The sequence below is a fragment of the Puma concolor genome, chromosome A3 (assembly GCF_028749965.1).
Source record: "Puma concolor isolate L17-30 chromosome A3, mPumCon1.1.hap2, whole genome shotgun sequence".
In the NCBI taxonomy this organism is placed as follows: domain Eukaryota; kingdom Metazoa; phylum Chordata; class Mammalia; order Carnivora; family Felidae; genus Puma; species Puma concolor.
This window is the reverse complement of record NC_141669.1, coordinates 78,842,253-78,857,479: the sequence shown is the minus strand read 5'-3', so window position 1 is coordinate 78,857,479 and position 15,227 is coordinate 78,842,253. Positions and strand designations below refer to the sequence as shown.

At 50.7% G+C, this 15,227-nt stretch overlaps 1 protein-coding gene across 3 annotated transcripts in view; it reads left to right on the top strand.

The window, feature by feature from the left end:
- The window catches only part of FAM178B (family with sequence similarity 178 member B), a 115,400-nt gene that overhangs the window by 70,184 nt on the left and 29,989 nt on the right, over positions 1 to 15,227 (top strand). For all 3 annotated transcript variants that reach the window (XM_086701265.1, XM_086701264.1, XM_086701266.1), the window contains exons 10-12: positions 5,723 to 5,816; positions 6,098 to 6,274; positions 6,547 to 6,644. In XM_086701265.1, coding sequence (XP_086557391.1) covers positions 5,723 to 5,816; positions 6,098 to 6,274; positions 6,547 to 6,644 — 369 coding nt within the window. The remainder of the gene's footprint in view (positions 1 to 5,722; positions 5,817 to 6,097; positions 6,275 to 6,546; positions 6,645 to 15,227) is intronic.

The window sequence follows — 15,227 nt, the reverse complement described above, 5'->3', positions numbered from 1 at the left end:
ACAAATGGTGAATGTTTGGATAAATGACCCTGCTCCCAGCCTAGGCGGGGAGGGGGGAGGCACAGGGAGAAGAAGCAGGCACAGATGAGTCTTGCTGGTTTAGCTGACATCTGTTCCTGCCCCGTGGTGACTCAGAGCGCTCAATGCCCCTCCTCTTCCAGGACATGTCCCAGTCTCTCTGGTCTACCTCTAAGCCTCAATTTTGACGCGTTACCTAATATCAACCCATGGCCAGCAAGGCACAATTTTACATGTAATTTCCACAGTGGCCAGTTTTGTTCTGTGGGTGCCCCCTTTGTGTGCTGATCTGGGTTGGGGGGTGCTAATTTGCATAGGCATTGTCCCTGCTCTCTAGGAGCAGAGACCTAACAATACATAAATGGCTATTGTTGGGTGCACAGTGATGAGGTCTGGGTTGTAAAAGTGTTACATATTATAAACTTGTTCTACAGATTATATTACATTCAAACTTTTTTTTGACAATTCTTTGAGAACATATAACAGGGTTTTTAGAGCCCTGGATCGGATGTTACATGGAAGCCCGCCCCCACCATCCTGGTGACAATCTTCTGGCCCCAGGAAGTACAGGGACCCTTACCTTTGCTGTTGCAGGCTGGCGGGTGTTCCTACTCGGGGAAGGCCCAAGCTTCCTTAAGAACCTGTTCCACAACTGTGTTTAGTAATTGTCTGCCAAACCAAACCAGACCAAACCACACTCGCTCTGCTATAAATACCCTGCGCATGTGCCAGCCTGCCTTGCTCCTGCCCCTCTCCCTTCCCGTGGAGTTCCATATCTGGTGTAATAAGCCACTTGCCTCTTCCCCGACACAGAGCTTCAATCACACCACCTTCTAGAATGAGTCGAGGAAAGAATTACACTTGGAAAAACAAATGCAGGTTGGGGGAAGGGCCTAGGGGGCCTGAAGAGTTCAGAAGAGCTATTTCTAACTGTTGTGATGAGCACTTGGTATCCACTTGGAAAGTGAGAGGTGCCACTGGAGGCATATAACCACCCAACTTACTACACACTCTGCAAAGAGCCACTTTCTCCCCCGCCCTTCTCCCTTCCCCCTGAGCTTGACAGCTTCCTGCTCCTTCGGCTTCAGGACAGATCCATCCACTTTGGAGGCCACAGGGGGCAGATGGGCATTAGAACTGTGGCTGTTTAAATCTGCCACCTCAAATCCTTGGGAACACAAACCCCTAGCATGCATTACCAGGCAGTTGGCCCTGGGTAAGAGGAAGGCAAAGCCATGTTGTCCTAGAGTGTTGCCAGAGCTGCATGGTCACATTACCAGACGTACCATTTGGACAGCCTACCTCTTTCCTTTGGCCTCACACTGTTGGCACCGTTTCCCCACAGAGGATTCAGAACTGGCCTGAGGATCTGGCCAATGGCTTCAGGGGTGATTTCCCTATTGTGACCCTATAAGAGCAGACTGGACCGCTTGTCCAGCCACTCAGCCTAGGGAGGATTTTCTGCCTGAACACAGCCTCCTTTTGAAAAGCAAATAGACACATCCTGGAGACCCGTCCAATGACATCCCCAAGATGTGGGGTAGCAGAGATGCTCAGGTGGGTTAGCTGGGTTGCTGGTTGGTTGCTGCAGTTGGGGAAGCTCTGGGAGTCATAGGGTTGGAAGACAGCTCTTCTAGACTATTCAGGAAGCACTATGAAGGTTCTGGAGTCTCCTCCACCAAAGGTATGACACCCTTCATGGACACATGGGCCACAAGAAGAACATCACGGCAGGCTGCCTTGTCCCCATTGTCCTCCTCATCCTGTTCCTGACCAAGCTCAGGCTCATCCCGTGCCAAGTGGCTCCACATCACATACTGTTCTGTTGACTTCCAGGGATGTCCCAATCTAGGGCTCTCCAGCAGAACAGATGCTCTGGGGCTCCTCCAGGGCACCCACAGAGCCCCTGTAGTGGCCAAGACTGGAAATGAGGGGTTAGGATGTCTCTGCACATGGCCCCACAACTGGACTGTCTTTTTAGTTACTATGAGGAAGACTGGTCTTTCACCATGTATTCCTCATCTCAGATTTCCTTGAAACCCATCACCATCTCTTCGAATGCTTCAAGATTTCCTCTCGGAAGATATAGTCCATCTGCCACTGGACCATATGACAAGACTGGGGAGGAAGGAATCAGGAGGATCTGTGGGGGCAAAAGGGCAGAAGAGGGACCAGAGCGTGAACACTGACCAGGAAGCAGAAGCAAGAGTTTGAGGGGGCTGGTGCCACCCGGCTGTACAGACACTCTTCGTCAGGTGCCCCAATCTCACCTGGGAAGGCAGGGAAGGTCCTTGGTAGCAATGGCTGGTTTTCCAGGGCTGTTCCCCAGGTTACAAAGTCCATCTGAAAGTCCCAGTCAGATACACAGGACTGGCCACCAAACTACCATAGTCTGGTACTGGAAACCTTCATCGACTTAGTTCTCTGAAAGGGCAGCCTGGTGCAGAGGCCAAATGGGTAACTAATTGATGGTTAATCCATTGAAAGAGCATCCTGTCCAGTGTGCAGGAGGCTGGTCGCTGGCCGTCTTGAGACAGTATAATTCAACCCAGGTAAAATGTACTTCTCTCTCCCTTCCCGTTAGCTCAGCATCGAATTCCCTTTACTGCATTGACCTCGCCCATAAGGCCTGGACAGCAGGTCCAGTTTGATTTAGTAGTACAGGCCTAGGGGAGAGCACGCTACTCACAGCCTGCATGGTGGGACCCTGACCACTGGGCACTTTCAGGATAGCCCTTGGTTACAGTGGTGGCCATGCCCCTATGGCTCTTTTACCATGCTCCTGCTGAGAATGTCGGAGTACATAAGACGTGCCCCTCTTACAATCACTGAATAAGTGTAGAACGGCATCGCCATGACCCAAGCTCTAGCTCCTGGGTCCTGGCCACAGGCTGAGCTCTAACCCTGCCGGCTGGGGGTCAGGGCTGAAGGGAGGGGCAGGATGGTGAAGCACTTTGTTCATGGAGTCCAGTTGTGGGACCCCTCCACTCAGGAGGGGAGTGAGCTTGCCAGGCCGTGAATGCCTGTGCTCCGTGGCCACCTGCTGGGAGCCTGGGGATGGAGGCCTGGGGATTAGCCGGCGCTGCACCCCCAGTATAGCAGTCACAGATGCAGACATTTCAGAGAAGCGGTTCATCAGAACCTCAGAAAGGCAGGGAACAGGGACCCCCATTCTGTTGCCTGCTGTTCCCAAGGAGAGGTGGCACAGGAAATGCTGGAGCACACACCGCGAGGCTGTCCGCCACCCTCTCCGGCTGTCCGCCAACCCTCTTGGGGAGGGTTCTTGTCACAGCCACACTTCCCTCCCCAGCTCACGTTTTCCACACTCCTCCTCCCTCTGGTGGCACCAGACTGTCTGAAAGCCCGTTCCTCTTCAGCAGAGTCACGGTCAATTCTGTGCCTGCCTCCATCCTTTGGGAAGTCTGAAAGCATTCCCACTCATGCTTCCATACCCCATGCATGCTCACAGGCTGGTGCAAACCGGAGCACCCCTTATATACTGACACAGGCCCAGCAGGTGCCCAGATGTGCAAACACCAGCCTCACCCATTCTCTGGCCCTAATAAATGCTAAAATCTGGAAGAATGGCCAAGCGCAGTCATACCCTCCCCTCCACCCCCTCGACTTTGTTTTGTTGGCATCAATTTCCCGGGCACCTAAAGATGGAATTCTCCTACTTCGCTTTGAATAAGCAGCACCAGTGCCAAGTAAAAGAAGAGCAGAGACTTTTCACCGGAGCACGCAGGAATGGAGCTTTTTCTTTGTCAGCGGTCAGGTGGCTACACTGGAGCCTGTTATTGCCAACAGTGTTGCTGTCATCAGTATCTTCATTTGTGGAGAGCCTGCTGTTATCAGGAACGCCAACCAGTTAATAAGAGTAGAGCAGTAGATGAGACAGCACAGGGAGCCTGGTCATAAGCTTACCTCAACAGTATGCAGCAATTAACAGTATACATTTGACCAGAGAGACAGAATCAGTGAGGCGATCTTGCTCTGATTTTTATCCAATGAGCATGTGCCTGGGGAAGTTTGTGCAAAGGTGGTACAACTCTGTTGTCCATTGATGCCTGTCTCACTGTAAGGACCTTGTCACCCTGAATATGACTCTAGTCTTTAAAGAGGTTTGGGGTGTGTGTGTGTGTGTGTGTGTGTGTGTGTGTGTGTGTGTGTGTGTTGGTGGTGTTTTTTGTTTGTTTGTTTTTTATGACCCTAAGTTCTAACTTCATCTCAGCTCAACAAGCTTTGTTTCCACACTAGAGGAAAACTGGGCATGCTAGGCTTATCGGTAGGCAGCCTGTTAGTGTGAACCCCTTTGGAGGAGTTCTCAATGATAATTTTTATTCTTTCATCATATTACTTGCTGACTTTGGAAACTAGTCCCCATATAAGCTACAATGTAGTATACTTCTTAATGCATGCAAAATGTCACCATACCTGTATGGACAAAGAACTTCTTTGAGGAAGACTCTTTTGGGGCAATGGAGTATGATATCCTGGTCTCCAAGTCCCAGAAAACTAAAGCCGGAGGCCTGGCGATCTGAGAGAGATGATTCATTTTCAGAAATACAAAATTAAAGCTGTGCTGTCTACTTAACAGGTTTACAACCAAATTGGAAATATATATGAACCCCCACCCCCACTCCCACCCCCACAATGGATCCCAAACCCTTAGACACTTCACTTCCTGGTTCTTTCCCTCTCCATTTAGAGGGCTTATTTTCACAGACTTTGCAATGAGCATGTACCAAAGAACAAAGGGAGGAGGACTGAAAGTCTCTGTGTCACCTCAGGGAATGTACATTTGTTCCAGTCAGACTACTCTGTACCTTACATGAGCATAGGTGATGTCTGGGTAAGGCTGTAACCTCTGTAGTACTCAGCCAATGAGGAACCAGGGGAGGGACTTGCACGCTAGGAGATAAATTGCTGTAACTGCCCCGAGTGTGCCTGTCCATCAAACACTCGCTCTTGCAAGAACGTTGATTAAAGCCTCACTTCACTGTGCTCCAAGTCTCCACATTCCTCTTTTGATTTGGGTTAGTGGGCTTATTTCTCACAGCTGGAGTGGCAGCAGTTGGGAGCCAGACTCCCGTGATCTGGTGTGGCTCATTCCCACACTGAGTCTGGATGGCTTGTGTGGACCATAGACATCAGCAGAAGTGATGGGATGTCACTTCCAAGACTAGTTTATAAAGACTGCGGCTTCTGTCTCTGGCATTCCCCTCTCTCTCAGATCACTCAGTTGGGGGCAACCAGGTGCCATGTTGAGGAGCCCTGTGGAGAGCCCCATGTGGCAAGGAACTGGGGGCCTCCTGGGGCACATGAGTGAACTTGGAGTGAGCTTGCAAGCAGCTCCTCCTGCCCACTCCAGCCTAACATGACAGCAAGCCCACCTCCAATATTTTGGGGGCAACCTCCCAAGAAATCCAGAGCCAGAACCACCCAGCTAAGCTGCTTCTGGATTCTTGACTCTCAGAAACTGCACAACGTAATAAATATTTATTGTTTTTGAGCCTCTGTATTCTGGGATAATTTGTTAGTAGCAGTAAATGACCAACACAGACAGGGCATCAGGGTCCCAGGCTGAAAGGATCATGCACAGGCTCTCTGTTCTTGAGCAACAGCAGGCCCCCCTCTCTGCCTCTGTTCTCCCCTTGTGCCCACCTCCTCCCATCTCCTTCCCTTTGCTTTTGTCTTACCTTAGGGTGCTTAAAAATAGCACTAGCTTGAACTGGAGTGAGCAGCAGGACGCCCCCCTGGAGATTGCCTTGGATGTCAGCCTGAACTACATCTACAAGGTGAGTTACACACCCATTTCTGCTCACCATCCAGACCTACTCAGCAGTTGTATTATAGGCACTGTGCCAGCCACCAGGACTGATGCTGTGGAGGGCTCACAGCCCCCTATGCCTGGGCCTGCCCCCTGAGTACACCGTGGGGGGTTTGACTTTGGGCGTTGGTGCTTGTTTTCCTCAGCTTCTGCCTGGCATGGCCAAGGGGCTCATGATGCCATCCCCTCCTGCCCAGCCCCATCTCCCAGGGATGCCATCCCTGGCCTAGCACTCTCTCTGTTCTCCAGTTCCTAGCTCTGTGTGCCCTAGCCCAGCCAGGGGCCTACACTGATGGGGACCTCCTGGGCCTGATTGAGCTGCTGTGCCGAGTTGGCCTGGATGTGGGGCTTCGCCTGCTGCCCAAGACTGATCTTCAGCAGCTTCTGCTTCTGCTCCTTGAGAACATCCATGAGTGGCCAAGGAAGGTACCATGAGCCAAAGCCAAAGCCCTAGCCTCTTCTCTAAGGTCCTGAGCCTCCTCACATAGCCTTGTCACTAGGGATTAAAGTGCCCCTAGAGTACACTCAATGGAAATAGCAGGCTTGGAGGCCACCAGGATGCCAGGGAATACTCCCTCCAGTCCCTGGCCTTTGTGACCACATCTTACTTCTGGCTTCCCTGCTGAGTGGGCTGGTGAGGAAGTCAGGGTGGAAGGCAGGCCCTCTCATAGCCCACCTAATGCCTGCTATCCCCACAGCTCCAGAAGCTGTGCTGCAGCCTGAGCGAGGTGTCCGATCACCACCACAACCTGCTGGTGCTCGTGCAGTTCTTCCTGGACGTGACCTCCCGGAGCAGGTGGGTGCTCCTCCACCTCGGGCTCCTCCCTCTGACACTCCTCCCTTCCCCTGGAACAGGCTCCGGTGTAGGGATCCAGAATCCTCCCCATCGGTCCCAACAAACCTCCCCCTCCTGCCCAATCTCTAAAACTCAGGAGAAAAAACTAAAAATACAGCTCACTAATGAGTTCATTACGAAAGGAAAAAAAGCCTAATTTTCTTAACATGATCTTATTAGCAAAACAATTGCCTTATACAATTAGCTTCCGACTGCAGCGCCCGCCTGCTGCTCCCAATCCTTGGTAGAGGGTTCCTTCTAGTCATTCAGACCTCCACTGCAGGAAGTCCCCTAATCACCCCTCTCCCACACCTCTCCCAAACTCTCAGTTCATCTTTCTGCTTTATTTTATGCATAGCATGGCCTTCTGCCAGAAATTCTCCTACTGTTTGTTCCTTATTTATGGTGACTCTCCTCTATGTTACCTCCAGGAGAGCAGTCCCTTAGCGGAGTCACTGCTCTTATCATCCAGCATCTAAAACAGTGCCTGACAAGCCTACGGCACTCTGTAAATCCTTTTTTTTTTTTGAGTGAACAAACAAGGTGAACAAATTCAGCCCTCGGGGCAATGAGGCCCATTCTCTGGACCTGGCCCCAGTCTCTTCTCTCCTTCCTTCCCCCCACTGTAGGCTACAGCCACAGGGTATTCCTTGCCCATCCCTGAGCCAGGAAGACCCCCGGCCTTCATAGGCACCTCTGTAGTAACCCTCCACTGGGGCCATCCCCCTGCACCTCTCTCTTCAGGGGCGGCTTCAGGAAGCAGGCTTGGCATTTCATCCAGACCCACATCCCCAGGGCCTAGACGAGTGCCAAGTGCCATCTTCCTCAGCTCAGATTCAATCCTGAGTTGGAGAGTTCGATCTCCTGCCTGTGAATCTGGTTGAAAGAGAGGAGGCCTCTCCACAGTCCTGAAAGGAAAGTTGTTGCTCTATATTTGAAAGAACTGGGCTTCTAGAAGCTCTCTCTGAGGCCTGTAGGTGTGAGTACTAGACCAATGCCTCAGTGGGTGCCATTTGCATTAAGCCCAGACACATGGGACTTTTTCCCGTATGATCTCAGGAGGCTGACCTCTGCCTTAAGCCTCCCTGCTCAACCCCAAACAGCTAGTGCACTGCATTGCACAAGTCAGAAATTGTAGTCCTGGAAGTCTCTCTCATCCCCAGCTCGTTACCCCTGTTCATCACTAAATCCTGTCCATTCTGCCCTCCAAATCCCAAACCCTTGTTTGTGGTTGCCTGTCCGTGTCAGCTCCATGAGAACAGGTATGTGTCTGGGTCACAGCCACCTCCGTCCCACCTGCTCCTGTTTTCCTATCACATCTGTCACCGGGATGGTGGTAGTGGCATTTTCTGTGTTCATCTCTCAAAGTCCTCTCTGTGGATACATGGGATTATTGTGTCTCTCCCTCACCTTGCTCCCCTGTTTGCACAGTGGAGTCCAAATGCCTCCAGGGCCCCATGTTGTCCAGCCCCAATTTCCCATTTGCTCCTAGCAGGCCATATTATTTGTACTTGTTTTTCTCACTTTCATGTATATATATATACACATGTATGTGTGTGTTTACATACATATACGTGTGCGTGTGATGAACCTCATTCTTTTTAATAGCCACGTAGTATTTCATGGTATGCACACAACCAGTCCTCCATTCTGGATATTTATCCAGGGTACAAGCTTTGTACATCTATGCAGATATTTCTATACAGTGAACTCTTTGAGGTGAAATTGCAGTCCTAAAGTATATACATTTAAAATTTGGCCTCCAAAAAAAGCTGTATCAATTGAGAATACCACCAATGGACATGAAAATGCATGTTTCGGGGCGCCTGGGTGGCGCAGTCGGTTAAGCGTCCGACTTCAGCCAGGTCACGATCTCGCGGTCCGTGAGTTCGAGCCCCGCGTCGGGCTCTGGGCTGATGGCTCGGAGCCTGGAGCCTGTTTCTGATTCTGTGTCTCCCTCTCTCTCTGCCCCTCCCCCGTTCATGCTCTGTCTCTCTCTGTCCCAAAAATAAATAAAAAACGTTGAAAAAAAATTAAAAAAAAAAGAAAATGCATGTTTCTACACTTTGTATTCTCAGTTTTGTGTGTTTTAGTCAATCTGGTGAGTGAAAAATGTCATACTCTGATTCTAATTTTTATTTCTCTGATTTCCAGTGGTCTTTTGTGTTTCTTTTATTGTAAGTTATATCTTGATGCTTCTTGCCCATTTTTCTATGAGGTAATCAATCTTCTTATTAACATTGATGATTGTTTGTTATATATGCTTCAGAACTGTATTTTCTCCTAAGGCTGTACATTGTCCTTTTTAAACCTTTGTGCATGATATTTTTCAGTGACCTGAAGTTTGTGGAGTTTTTTTTAAATTTTATTTTAGAATACATTTAGATTTACAGAAAAGTTATGTGGATAATATAAAGGGTTGATTCTAATTAAATCTTTCTTTCTTTCTTGAAAAGAAAGGCTTTCCCCACCCCAGGATCACAAAAATATTATGTTATATTTCTCCCAATACTTACATTAACTTTGTTACTATTGGTTTTTAATCCCGTCTGGAATCTATTTTTCGGAGGTATGAGACAGGGCTCTAACTTGATTTTTTCCACCCCTGAAGAGCCAGTGAGGCCAACACCAACTTTTCTTTATGTCTTCATGATCCACCTTTCCCAGCAGACTGGAGACTTCCTTCATCATCTCTTAAATTTATGATGTCATTTACCTATTAGTTGAATCAAACAGATTTCAGGAATCCGTGTCTTTTACAGGGTGTTGTTGTAGCTCCAGGGCCTTTGCTCAGTGTTCCTTAAATGTCAGGAGTTAATACAATGGAACAACCTCACCTCCCTTTCAAACAGACACATCAACTAGGGTGATAATTCCTAAAGAGGGTTCATCAGCAGGATGGGTGTCATCTGTTTAATTAGAAATTTTATCTTATTTTCCTAAATAGATAAAGCTTTCAAACCGAATGAAATTCAAAAGGCACTGTAGAGCACATGTTTAAAATGTGCCCCTACCAGCCACCCAGCCTGCCTCCATTTCTTGTGTGTGTTTCTGTGCATGTTCTCTCTGCCCTTCTTTTCACTTCAACTAATGTTTTGGCAATCATTCCAAATTTGGTCAGAAAGAGCTTCTGATTTTTCTTTACAGCCACACCGTGGCTGTGGTCTTTAGTTAGCCGCCCCCCGCCCCTCACCCTCTGCTCCCTGTGGGGGCAATGTTGCAGGAGCTTGCTGGCAGCCTTGTTCTGCCCTCACTGGTGGCTGCCCCACTGGGCTTGGTGCCCAGACTGACCCCCAGGAAGGAGGGCGTATTGTTGCGCATTCTGTCACATTCTTAGTCTACTGACTGGTTAAGCACAAAGTGAGAACTGTCACCAACATTTGTGTGATGCACATCCTCACCCCGCCCCTCGTCCCCCGCCCCCATCTTGTTGACCAAGACTTCAGGGATGCACTGTAAATTTAAGGAGAGTTGAGCTCAACCATGAAAAATGAAAGTAAATACTGAAGCCAACCATCTGAAATGGGGCCAATGGGAAGGCTTTCCCTTGGAGGAGCATCAGTCTTGGGACTGTGGCCCCTCTGGTGTAGCTCCAGGGGGCTGTGGGGAGGGGACTTGCCCTTCCAGCTCCTGTGCAGTGTCCCCAGTATGTGTTCTGAGCAAACTTCTGCAGACACTCCCAGGAGCCAGCCCTTTTAGGGGGAGGACAGAGGCCAAGGGCTGCTTTCAGTCCACTGAAAGCTGTTGTACACAGGCTCTGGGACCCACCTCCTTCACCACCCGCGAATGTTTATTAGATATCCTGTGTATGCTGCTTAACTGTGGCCTCCAAAGTGGAAAGGAAGATGAAACCAGCTTGAGCAGGCTGCCGGATCAGCCGGATTCTGACCAGCAAGTAGCAGCTGGCTGCTAAATGCAGGAGCCGTGGGAGAAAGTGGCCTTCAGAGTCTTGAGGTCTTTGAACACTGGGGATAAGAGCACATGCAGGCACACCATAGCTTTCCCCACACCCTCCTTGTTTTCCTTCATCTTCCATGCTGCTCGCTCCCCTCAGGGTAGGGCCAAGGGCTGTACCATGGTAGAGTGTTATGTCCCCCCCACCCACCCTTGCACCACCCCCAGCCCCCAACCCTCCCACCCCCAGCTCGGTGCAGGTCCTAGACCCCTTCATTCTCTCTGTCCATCTGCCTCTGCTGCCTTCATGTCCTGGGCGCCGTGTTCCACCATGACTCCCTTCCTGTGTGCTGCCTCACGTGTCCTATCCCTGCATTGGCCCCTGACCCCTTCTGGCTAACCAGGACCCATTCTGAATCGCTGGCCAGCCTCCATGGGTCCCTCAGCAGATTCCAGACATCGCCACTTCCTGCTGCTGAAACCTCTGAACACCAGCAAACAGCACCGTCCCTTCTTTCTCCACTGACTTCTCCACCCACACACCTAGTGGACCCACAACTCACCTCCTTCCTTTCCTCCCGACCCCACCTCCCATGGTCAGGACCCCAACAGTCCTATCCCTTCCAGACTTTCTTTACTTATCCCTTCTTACTCCTATACCTTTCACTTTTTATTCTCTACTGACTGTTCCTTAATACATACATGCCTTCATGCGTCTCCTCCCTTAGAACAGCAATTCTGCCTTCACCCCCTCCTCCAGCTCCTGCTACACCTCCGAGCTCCCCTTCCCCTGTTCTCCCTTACTCCATCCACCCAAAACAGACATTCTGAACCCTGCCCCGCCCCCTCCCCCCGCCCCGGCCCCGTGGTGGATTCTTCAGAGATCAAGGGTGTCATAGGAAGTTCTCACCTGAGAAAACAGACATTCAGGCTCTGTGGGTGGGCAAGGCCAGAACATTCTAGAAGGAGGCAGCCAAGGTCCAAAAACCCTCGAAATTTCAGGAGGTCTCAAAATCTGGAGGAACAAGAGGCAGGATGAAGGTCATGTCTACGGGTCAAGGGGCCATGCTGGAGCTGAAAGGGCAGCAAAGGAAAACTGGGTCACAATGAAGCCAGGAGTGTGAGGGGTTGTGGCTGAAGAGGATCTGGCTCACGTTTATGAGTGGGTGTGCATGGGGCGGGGGTTGGTAGGGGTGACCCAAAGAGCCAGGAGTAGAGGAAATGTACTTCATCTGGCACTGTGGCCAAGTTGCCTTATCACCACTGACCTAATGGCCCTTCCTCAGGAACAAGCTTATCATTTTCTTCCTTGACTTCACAGTGTTAATTCTCCTGATTCCCCTCCCCCTCTTTGCCCCATCCTTCTCACTCGCCGTCATCCATTTCCTTCCTCCACTGCTCCTCAAGCCTCAGTTTGCCTGGGGATTCTGCCCCAGTCCCTCTCCTGTGGTCACTTGGCACAGTCTCAGGGAGCTTTCCGGGCTGAGTGCTGTGGTGCTCTGTCTATATGTCCCTGCTTCAGGACTCCAGCTCCCCCTCCCCAGGTGCTGAGTTTCACCCTGCCAGTCTACCCCAGGATGCCTCTGCTGAAGATGGTTACCTTATCTGGGGCTGGGTGCCTTCCTCGGGAGCAGCCCAGTGCTGGGGGCACAGTGGCCTGTCCCTCTGCCTCGACCTGGGATATCTCTGAAGGCCCTTGACAGCTCCAGGGGTCCTTGCAGGGTCAACCACGGGTTCTGCTGTGACTACATTGCAACCTGGATTTCCCCTTTGGCTCAAACCTGCTTCCTTCATCCTTACAGGAGGTCGTCTCAAGAGCACCCCTCTCCCCCCTCCCATAAATTCCCTGCATGCTCACCTCCACTTCAGAGTCCACCTCCTAGGGAACTTGACTTGATACCCCATCTTGTCCACATTCATGTCTGCAACTCCAACCATGTGCCAGCAGCTCCCAAGTCAATACCGTTGGCTAGACTTTTCTGCTAAGCACCAGATCTGTGTGGGCAAGTATTTCAGGTTCCACGTGTGTGAAACAGAAGTCACCACCTTCTGAGGAGGACCACCTTCTCCTGTCTTCCTTGTCTCCATGTTGGCATTAGCACGTGCCCACTGTCTGAAGCCCAGGGGCAGTCGCCTCCAGCTCCTCCTCCCCAGCAAAAGACATCTCTCCCGCCACCCTCACACAGTTGCGCCTTTTGCCACAGCGCCCCTGAATTGCTGCCTCCTTCCAGGCTGTCTCCCATCTGACCCATGCCTCCACTGTCCAGCCTTGTGACCTGGCTTCAGATGCACAGCCAGCCACGTCATGCTTTTGCTTTGTTAAAATCCCTCAGGCTTCTATCCTCAGGATGAAATTTAAACGGTGGCATACTAAGACCTTAGTGCCTTCTCTTCCAGTCTTACCTTAACCCCTTCGCATGTCCCCAGCAAGCTCCCAAACTCCAGCCTCCCAAACTCACAATTTGTCCCCGAGTCTTTTCATTTTTTCTTTTTTTTTCTTTTAATATTTTTTGGGAGAGCCCAAGTGGGGGAGGGGCAGAGAAAGGGGGACAGAGGATCTGAAGTGGGCTCTGTGCTAACAGGCTGACAGTACAGAGCCTGATGTGGGGCTCGAACTCACGAACCGTGAGATCGTGACCTGAGCCAAAGTAGGACACTTAACCACCGAGCCACCCAGGTGCCCCATTGTCTCTGAGCTTTTCAACGTCAGTTCCATCTTCCCAAAGAAGCCTCTTCCCTTATCCCTCTCCTCCTTCTCTTTGCCTGGTTAGCATTTCCTCGACCTCAAGACTAGGCTCAGACGGGAGACATCTCTCCCAAGATACTTCCTGACACAGGGCCCTGATTGTTGGCACCCTTGGCTGACTCCTTGGGCTAGGAGCGTCTTGAGGGGGGAGGTGTGACTTTGCTTTCTGGGCCCTTGGAGCCTGGAATGAGGAGGGACTCGTGTGTGTGCATGCTCATACTCATGGAGCTCTCGCTTTTGGAGGGCAGAGCTCAAAAAGCATAGAGTTGGTTTTTTAGTAGCCAGTTGCAAATGGAAAGATGGCTTGGGCTGGCTAGGAGATGGTGCAGTAACATTTTGAATGTGGATTGCATGTAAACCTAGTGAGGAAAGAAGTAGGAAGTATCCAGAGACAGCAGGGGCTGCACCCGGAACTCAAGCATGATCTCAGCTTTTGATAGATAGGGAAGATGGAAAGTAGGACACCAGAACAAGGCAGATTGGCAAACCATGTGGACCAGTGATGGCGCCGGTGGAGAAAACTAAGGCCCATAGAAGGGACTTTTGTGAAGTTGGTTTTGAATAAAGGAGTGCTGTTTTGGGCTGGCAGTGACATGTCGACACTGATGAAGAGAGGACAACACTACCTAATTCCTGGTTTGCTCCCCTCTTCTTTGTTGAGGAGCATCATTTTTCATCTCAACTCCACTACTGATAGAAGGGAATCAAAGCCGCAGACAGCATGGGCAGAGACTGTATGGAAGCCTCCAGCTGTGCGGAATGGGTTTAAGTCCCCTGTGGTGGGTGCAGGCACGTCCCACATCATTGCTGGGGGAGGAGCACATGGGGTGCCCTGGGTCAACGGAGACCTCTGGAGGTGGGAAGGGAGGGCAGGATGAGCTCTCTTCACTCAGCACGGCGTATGCGGCGGGCTTGAGGCGCCCCCCACACCATTCCCCAGGGACAGTTTGTGAGCACATACACAGGAAAGGAAGCTCTGCTTTCTAGGATTCCTAAGAATAAATCCTACCAGACTAGCCTCATTTATGTTTTGACAGGCCAACCAGAATAGTACTCTGGAAAGGACTGTCTGGGCTTTTGTAGGGCGCTTGGTAGAGACTACCATTGTATCCTGAGGATGACAGGAGAAATGTCGGGCTTCTCATCACAGGCGCTGCTGGCCATCAGAGCCTGCCTGGAGGGCAGGCCCCCAGGACACCCAGAGGCTTGTCTTCACTGACAGGTTGGTCAGGGCAGACCCAGTATCTCAGATGAGGCCATTAATGGAACAACGGTCAGACTCACACATGACATGAATACAACTGACAGCGAATGGAAGATTCCAGAAGATCTCAACAAACCACAATGACAGTCTGAGAGGAAAAGGGAGACCCAGCTGCACAATTAACAACAGGATCTGGGAAATGAGATTTGACAGCAAGACGTGTGAGAGAGACCTTGGGCTCAATCTGTGATCAGGGTGGCCAGGAAAATGGGCGTTAGTTAGGGCCAGCTCTGAGCACCTCACTGACTAGAATGTTAACAACCCCCAGGGCCTTTGGAGGACCCAACCCACAGCAGCAGAAAGATTCTGAAAGAGAGAAAAGTGTAGTGTGGCTGTTACACCTGGAGAAGAGGGAACTATGGGAAATATGGCTACTTCCCTCAGGTATGTTGAGGACCTAACTAAATAGACAAATATGTGGACATTAGATGGGGTGACTTTGTTTTTAATTTTTTTTTAGCGTTTATTTATTTTTGAGAGCACGAGCAGGAGAGGGAGGGGCAGAGAGAGAAGGAGACACAGAATCGGAAACAGGCTCCAGGCTGTGAGCTGTCAGCACAGAGCCCGACATGGGGCTCGAACCCACAAACTGTGAGATCATGACCTGAGCTGAAGTCAGATGCTTAACCAACTGAGCCAC